This window comes from Neltuma alba, unplaced genomic scaffold (assembly GCF_004799145.2).
Source record: "Neltuma alba isolate B1F8T4 unplaced genomic scaffold, ASM479914v2 tig00012185_pilon, whole genome shotgun sequence".
NCBI lineage: Eukaryota > Viridiplantae > Streptophyta > Magnoliopsida > Fabales > Fabaceae > Neltuma > Neltuma alba.
The window spans coordinates 61,883-70,947 of NW_021636727.1; the positions used below are offsets into that span (position 1 = coordinate 61,883).

General features: G+C 31.5%; 1 protein-coding gene across 1 annotated transcript; it reads right to left on the reverse strand.

The window, feature by feature from the left end:
- Nucleotides 1-6,255: 6,255 nt before the first annotated feature.
- Nucleotides 6,256-7,172, reverse strand: LOC114724341 (uncharacterized). Its single transcript, XM_028910681.1, has 2 exons — nt 7,014-7,172; nt 6,256-6,921 (listed from the first exon to the last, which is right to left on the reverse strand). Exons 1-2 carry the CDS (start codon nt 7,170-7,172, stop codon nt 6,256-6,258), a joined length of 825 nt encoding a protein of 274 aa, XP_028766514.1.
- Between the last annotated feature and the right edge of the window lie 1,893 nt (nt 7,173-9,065).

Consider the following 9,065-nt stretch of genomic DNA (forward strand, 5'->3'; position numbering starts at 1 on the left):
TTTTCTTTCAAAGTGAAAAAAAAGAAAAAAGAAATCCATGAATTCCCAGAACCGGTCCAGATATGATCTAAACAGTCCAAATATAATTTTTTTAAAATAATTATTTTAATGGGTACATAATATAAAATAAAAATAAGCTATTAACTATCACTTTATTGAAAAATAATTTTGTTCACTCCTAAACCGTTCAGCTGGACGGTTTAGATAGAATGAGCTTTGGTTACCTGTTACTTAATTTTCAAATAGAAAGTGTAACATCAAATAAGGTTTAGTATGGTCCTCCATTTAAACCCACTATTTATCTAATAGATGGAGGGTGATCAAGGATACAAAAAATCCACATCCACGTGTAACCGGGTACTTTCCAGGTCATGTGGATAACTAATCTAATGTCGTCTATAACATCAACTTAAACTGAATTTCAACACCAATATAAAAATGTGCGCAATCATCAACTTTTAATTGATCTGAACCTTACCATTCACATTCAAATTTCTCAACGTAGATAACTGATCCTTAACGCGCAACGTGAACTCGGCATAATACTCATTGTCTGACATCTCAGGTTCGTTTAAAACAAGAAAAATGGATAGAAAACCATTACCGTCACCACCATTGCTGTCCCCCTTAACTCCTTTGGGATAAACTTTCAACAACCTTCAAGAGAGAAACCCAAAAGGGGAAAAAAAACTTTATAAATACATATTCAAAATTAAAAAAGAAAATATCGAAATCACTTACCATTGTTTTCCTCCAACAGTGAAAGATTCAGAACAACAAAATTCTGTCCCAATTTTTGAGAAGTTGTTTATCTTCCAAGTATATGTAGCATATGCTGGAGTCTTTAATAGTGTGGAAACACATAACGTTTGAGGAGAACATTCGACCACGAAGACCTCAGCCCCAAATGCACAGCAATCGTCAACAAGATATCCATTATTAACATCTTTGAATACATCCAAACAAAGCAGCTCATCAAATCCATATTCACTCTTTGCTGAACTAAATCGCTTTAACTGATTATGAGCATCTGTTTAAAAAAACAAAAAGAAACAAGAAATTTGACCATTGAACTGATGATTGATATAAAATGATCTATCTTCTGCTTTTCCTCCACAAGAATCCACTAATCTGTGCTGTTTGTGTGTTACAATGAAAAAAGTCATGTACCTTGAATGACCAAATACTTGTCAGAGATCTGATCATGAACAATGAACTTAAAATTAACCCAAACTTCCCAACCAACAGGGAGTTCCTTATCTTGTGTTTCTGCTATTGCTAAGTACAGTGAGATATGTTTACCCTTGTTGGCTTCACTCCTACCATTAAGGTACAAAATCATCCTCCTGATGTAATGCACAAAGATTTCGTGAGAAATTAGGTATACAATATACTTATTAAAGAAGGCATATATTAGGGTGCAGATTCGATAATAATAATAATGACTTTAATTAATTACCAGTTATAACCACCAGCTCGAAATGCACCAGATTCATATCGATCGATCTTGCTGGCAGCGAGTGCTGAATATGACCCAATTTCAAGCACGTAGTGAGCTGGTCGATATCCTCTATGATATTGCATGATTCCTGTACAGATTCAGACCATGTCTTGTATATGTTTCCCTTACATGAAACTTTAAGAAATCCAAACTTTTGTCATCTTCGAAAGTACTTACCGCTCATCCCTTCGTTCATCTCCTTCCTTTTTCTTCTTGTTCTGCCGCACCTCTTGACGTGCGTCTAAAGACGTCCATAATTTGTAGATAAGCATATATATATATGTATATAGATATAGAGAGAGAGAGAGGACTATCGCCACTAGATGTGATTTTTTTTTCTGGGGTGAACAAATGTATGTTCGTGACTTCAGAAGATCAAAAGATAAATTATAGTGAGGGTGAGAATTAATAATACTTATTAACGATGGTTACTAAGAGTAGAAGTGAGAGTACTCGCTGGCCCGGCCCTACAGTCTTGTAAGGTCGATGGGTTTAAAAGGACCAATCTTATAGAGTCAAAATTTCATAAATATTCTAATTTTTTAGGCTTGATTTTTGGCTCTTTTAAGGAAAAAAAATGTTATTTTTTATATTTCTTATCTTTTTTATCAAAAAAATAAAAATAAACCAATGAAGTTATCAATAAAAGACATAAATATGAAGAAAATAAAATCACAAATACAAAGTATCATTATATCTAAATATTTGTCAACATCTAGAAATATCTAAAATATTCATCAATAAGATAACATCCAAAAGTTTCATAAATAGTGCAAATGTGTAATAGAAAAACACTATCATTAATTTTTTTTAAAACTTCATCATCACTATAATCAATTGCTCTTCTTCATGAATAGTTAAAATATCAAGTTTTTCTTCTTTGTATAAATTTCACTTTTAAATTTTGTAATCTAACTATTGTTTTACTTAATGTGAGAAGTATTGCTATTGAAACTCATAAATTTCTAATTCAAATTATACATTCACAAGCTATATAATTATAAAAATACTTTCTTATCAAATATATATAGTTTAAAAATAGCAACACATAATATAAATTAAATCATTATTAGAGTCCAAATTAACTTGTTTTTTAAAAATTTAATTGGATAAATTATTGTGATGATAAAACTAAATATTCAAAATATCATTAATATTGTAAAAATTTTAATAGTATTAGAAAAAAATTATAAAATAATCTAAAGGGGACTGCTCGGCTCCCTTTTCAGCCCTAACAAAGAGACACAAAGTTTCAACAATGGCAAGGATGCCCGATTAAAATTCCCATTTTCAAAAAGAGGGCAGATTCTCCGTACTACTCTATTTAGTGTATTAGGAACTAAGGATGCCCGTATGGTATATTTTATCTCTAAACATGTGTAAATATTAAAGAATGTTGATGTGATGGAGAAGTTAAAATGTACCAATATTTTAATTGCTGTAATTTTTAATTATACAAATCATGTTTTAATAAATGAAAACTTGCAGATTCCTTGAAACGCCATTCTCATGCTTGACCCTTGACTCTTTTTTGGCCTAGACCTTGGACCATTTTCTTCTTCACCTTTTTCCCGAAAACATTGAAACAAAGCACACCCTCCTCAAAATTCGAAACCCAGTCTCAGAATTTCAAACCCACATCAATAACTTCGTAACCAACATCTAAAAAGGAAGAATAAGAAAAGAAAGGAAAGTTAGAAATGGCTACTTCGTTCTGCTTTAATTTCGCCTACAGATTATTTAACCAACTTATAAAAACGAGGCTGCATCATAAATCAAGCCAATCAAATTATTTTTGGCACTGAAGGGTCATATTGATTGAGTCAGATCTTAAAAGCCTTTATCGGGAGTAGACGTTTCTTTTCTCGAAAATACTACTCTCTAAATTTATTTATTTGATTTTGACCCTATTGATTCACCATACCTGCAAAACTATTATTTTGAGAGTACGAATTTATTTTTGGCGGCCTCAACACCCATCTCAAGATCAATTAGTGCAGTGAGTTCGCTGTAACAAGAATAAAAGGTTACTGCTATATTTTTATTTATACGTCATTTTTAACTTATTTTATGTAAGTAAAAAAATTTAAATTTTATTAATTTTAATTTAAAATCTGACAATTTTCACCAAGGGGTCCGATCTAACGAAAAAGGTTAATCCTTCATAACATGACAAACTAATGTTCAAATCCCTATTAGGAGAGGTGCTGACATTTCATGTGTGACAATGTCTCGAATAGGAAGATACATATGCTTTAGAAAAAAAATTGACAGCTTTTTAACTTTATCCCTATTTAATATATATTACTCCTCTAGTCCTATTGATAAGGCAGAAATAGAAGGTTTTTTTTGTTCTATTTATAAATTACTCCCTCCGTTCCTTATTATAAGAGACATTTGATGCTTATAGCATGTTCCTATATATAAGAGACACTTACAAGTTGTCTCTACTTTTTTGTGTTAATTTCCTATTTTACCCATATTTATTGTCTCCAACTCACACTCTCTATCCCTCCCACTTCTCTTTCTTTTAATAATTTAATTGTTCTCTCTCATACTCTCTCTCCTTATTAATGAGGGCATTTTTGGAAAAAAAATTATACTTTTTACACATTGATTGTTCTTAACTACTTTTAACTATTTTTTTTATTAACGTAATTCGGTTATTCGTCTCTTATAATCAATGTTTTAAAAGCCGGACCGGAAGTCGAGCTGGAAAGAGCAGCGGGTCATGGTTCAAACGGTTGAAATGGTTGGACCGTTCGGTCGGACCGGTAAGATAATAATTAAATTAAAAATAGTTATATAGTATATATAATATGATAAATATAATTAGCATAATTTATAGTAAAATTATGTTTACTATATATGTTTTAACAAAATAAAATTTCTTAAGTCCTTAGCAATCTAACACTACATGACTCCTAAGTACTCAATATAATGCACTAAGACAAATGACTTGATGACTTGTCAAATATTGGAGGATCTTGATTAAGCCAAGCATGAGTCTCCAAAAAAGCATCTGGGTTTGTAGCCTCTGCACACTGTGACTATCAATGTCTTGTTGAGAAAATGATCCCAAATCAACACCTGCTCCAACTCCAATGTCAAAGCATCCATCCTCAACTTGAGCCTCATTGCCTCTCTCTTCATAATTATCTTTATAAAATAGTTTGCAACAATCATATTATTGAAATTAGTCAAATGTAAAATATAAATTAAAAAAATAGAAAGATTAGAAAACATCTAACCTTCTTCATTGATGAAAACTTTTGGCATTGGTAGTGTTGTATCATCATAAATGATGTCTTCTTCGATCTCATCAGCACGAAATGTTGAAAGTGGAGGAGAATCAACTTCTTCAGTTATCCAGTATTCAATCTTATCAATACTTTCATAATTAATAGGATCAAAAGTTTTGTTCTTGTTAACAACTCTAAAAAACAAATGACAATAACATAGTATTAGCATTAATTTAATTAATTGTTTGGAAAATATAAATTCAAGTAGAGTCTAAAAGTTGGAAAAATATACCTATTCCTCAAATGAAAATTGTAATGAACAAAGACAAGATCATTCAGCCTTTTATGCTTCAACCTGTTCCTTTTCTTAGAGTGTATTCTTTCAAAGACACTCCAATTCCTTTCACAGCCTGATGAAGATGCAGTTTGGCTTAACAATTGAATGGCCAACTTTTTCACATTTGGACAGCTACCTCCAAAATATCGCCACCGTTCATCTGTCATATCAAAAATAAAACATCATCAAATGATTAAGTCACAGGCTTAATACCTAAGAATCAAGAATTATGACTCATCAAAGTATCATCAAACATTAAAATATAAAACTTTACCAGGTCGCATTGATTTTGCAAATTCAAGGGCCAAAGGATGACTAAAGCTACCACTTCTATTTTGGTACTGTGTGCCTTCTTGCAAGAACTTGGTCTTATTGGAAGCTATTTTTCTATTTATAACTGTAAGATATCCATTCATAACCTCTGGCTTTTGAGAAAAGTTAGCCTGGTCATAAAGAAAAGCAGGATTTAAGACATAAGCTGCTGTGTGAAGATCTTGACGAAGCTGTGTATCCCACCTTCTCTTAATAATTCTTGTATAAGGCTTGTATAAAGTTGTTTTGTTCATGAAAGTACTCTTGATAGCTTTCCTTGCTCTATACATACCCTCATAGATATATCCAAGCGAAGGCCTATCATCAGAATCAACTATTCTCAACAACCGAACAATTGGTTTCACAGCTTCAACAATAATCTTACAATCATTCCAGAACTTGTTATCTAATATAATCAATGTTACATCTTTGGCTCTCTGATCTCTATAGTATCTGGAATCTAAAAATGCCTTGCTAGTTACCAGGGCTTGTAAATCATGCTTGTGATCAAGAAGACTTTTTAATGCAATAAATGTGGTAGCAAACCGTGTAGGTCCTGGACGGATGATTTCTTTCCAACCTTCTCTTTTTCTTAGCCAGGCAAGCAAAAATGCATGATTGTAAATGAATTTTGAAACCTTTGAAGCTCTTGATGCCAAACTAGTAACAAGAGCCATTTTGCCAATGTCTGCTAAAATTAAATTTAAGCAATGGGCAGCACATGGAGACCAACATATAGAAGGATGCTTGTCAATTAATAACCTCCCAGCAGCTTTATAATTAGCTGCATTATCAGTTACCAAATGAACCACATTATCCACACCAACAAATGTAACCATTTCCAAGAATAAGTTACAAAGAGTTTAGGCATCCTTCACAATATCTGAGGCATCAACAGACTTAATGAACACAATCCCTCTAGGACAGTAAACAAGAAAAGTAATCAATTGTCTATTTCTTTGATCTTGCCAACCATCAACCATTATTGTGCAACCAATTTCTGCCCAAAAGCCTCTACACTCATCAACTAACAATTGAACCTCCTTTTTCATATCTTGTAGTAATTTGGTTCTAAAAGCATGATAAGATGGCCCTTTATAACCAGGTCCAATAGCTGCAATAGCATCTATCATAGGCTGGAAGTAAGGAGAATTAACAGCATTAATTGGAATACAACAATCATAGAGCCACCTAGCCATAGCTAAGTCTGCTCTATGCACGGCTTCCTTACCTGCAAACGCACTTCTAATTCCCGGTTGTGCACCTGGACTTGTCCTTGGGGCAAAGAATTTGTCTATTGGTGCAGATGGCTTTCTTTTCATAGCTTGAGATGGTCTTAAGGCAGAAGTTTGAATATTTTGCTGAGAAGAAGTTAGAGTAGGAGTTTGACTCTGTGTCGGAGGAACCTCTTGCAAATTTAGAGCATCCCCTTCAAATGGTGTGACACTAGGACCATAGGGATTGTCCTTCTCATATATATCTTGTTTCTTACCTTTCTTCTCTTCAATTTCTTTCAAATTTTCTCCCAACTGAAAGTGAACATCACCCGAAACTTTTTTACAACTTATTATATCTCCTTTTATTCCCGTAAGATGCTGTTTCATTCTATGTATCCCTCCACCTCCAAATTCCTTTGCACAATACAACATCTCAAGCGAGGTTTGCCACTTGGGTTTTTGCTAGCTACTTGAACACAATGTTCCCATGCAGGATCAGCCTTTGATCTCACAGATTGTGTAGATGGAGCATTACCAGATACTTCTTGTGGTTGGGATGACATCTTCTAATTTCTACAATACAAATACACAATAGTATCAATTAATTATAACTAGTAAATGTAATATCCTAATATTTTATTATTTTTTAAAAAAGAAAAAAAAAAAAAAAGAGAGATAAAATAATAATTTTTTAATTAAAAAAAAAAAAAAGAAGAAGAAGGAAGCAACTTTCCACACCTTCGTTGAAAATTTGGACCATGGAAGATTAGTTTGTGGAAAGTTGAGGCATGCATGGAAATGAGGCATGGAAAGATGGGAGACGTGTGGAAAAAAAATTTGGCATTAGGAAGACTTTGGGGGAGAGGAATTAATGAGGGAAGAAAAAAAATGAAGGTAGTTGGGGAATGAAGGATAAAAGAGGGAGAGGAAGGCTGAAATGAGTGCGTGCTGGAGAGAAGAGGAAAGAGAGTTTTGTGTGTGTGCGCAAGAGCGAAAGGAGCATACCGGTAAAGGAAAGGGCAAGCTTTGCAGATATTTTAGGTACATGAAACTATCTCTTTTCATCAAACTTTCTTCATAAATATTTCATATATATTTTATGCTTCATAATAGTAGTATTACCCTAGTGATTAGGGAAAATTTTGAGACTTATATATGATCTAAGTATTGAGTTTTTACAAAAGATGACTATCGAAATTTAGAAGTTAATGAGTTGTTAACTTTAATCGGTTTAGATTTCTCTATTTGTTAGTTTTAGTATTTAAATAAATTTTTTCTAGTTGAAAAATCTGTTATATATGATTTATATTATATTTTTTACCGATTAAATTTAAGTTAAATAATTTATTTGGATTGTTTGATATATTATTGAGATTTTAATCGGTTTGGATTGGTCCATTTGTTGGTTTTAGTGCTTAAATGGATTTTTCTAGTTGAAAAATATGTGATATATGATTTATATCATATTTTACCGATTAAAATTAAGTTGAATAATTTAATTGAGGTGTTTAACATATTATTAAGATTTTAATCGGTTTATTTTTTATTTATTGGGTGACTGGAGGTTTTTAAAATAATTATTGTAGCTAAAAGTTTATTATTTATGGAAATATTATATATATGGTAGTTATACCATTAAAGTTTTGATTAGATTATTTATTTATAAATATTTGAAATATTATTGAATTTTGATAGTTTGATTTTTGAGGTTTAAACTTAAATGAGGATTTTTAGAGTTTATAATATAATAATTTTATATTTAGAAATTGTTGAAAATCCTTTTATTAAGGTAAATAATTTGGAGGTGGTAAATAAATAATTTGGGGTTGTTAGAAATTTTAAGTTGTTTTTAAAATACTTAATAATTTTTGAGTTATGAGAGTTTTTAAAGAGGGATTTTAATTAAATCAGTAAAAATTTAATTAATTATCAGTTTAAATATTAAAGATTAATTAGAGAAAGGATTTTTGGTAATTTAGTATTAATTATTAGTTTATATTAATATGTGGTTATATTAATTTGTAGATTAATTATTGGTTGAGCAAAGGATTGACCTTGTGGTAATCCTTAGTATTGCTTTGGCGAGAGGTAACCACTTTCCACTTGTTATATGTGCTAATATGTTTGTGTGAGTATTTTCTTATTTTTGAATAATATTTGTTATTTGGAATTCGAGTAAATATAAATATTCAAATGCCCCATATTCGAATACCAAGCCAAAAAGATAACTAAAATATTAAGTCCCTGTCTCTTTGACTCTGTGCACATAGCTAGGTCCCCACGTTTATTTTTATATTTCTTTCTAACTTCATTCCAAACTCAACAAATCCTCCTGGTTACATGCAAATGGAAACATATATACGTATATGACAGTTACAGGCTTCTGAATTGTTTTATCATATTCTTCAGTACATTCAACCTAGATTAAACACATATTTAGGAGACAGATCAGATCA

Excerpts from the sequence above, each read along its gene's own strand:
- LOC114724341 (XM_028910681.1), bottom strand. The coding sequence starts at position 7,172 with ATGTCATCCCAACCACAAGAAGTATCTGGTAATGCTCCATCTACACAA. Across the intron at positions 6,922-7,013 it reads TTGTGCAAAGGAATTTGGAG|TTGGGAGAAAATTTGAAAGA; the intron begins GTGGAGGGATAC and ends GTTCACTTTCAG.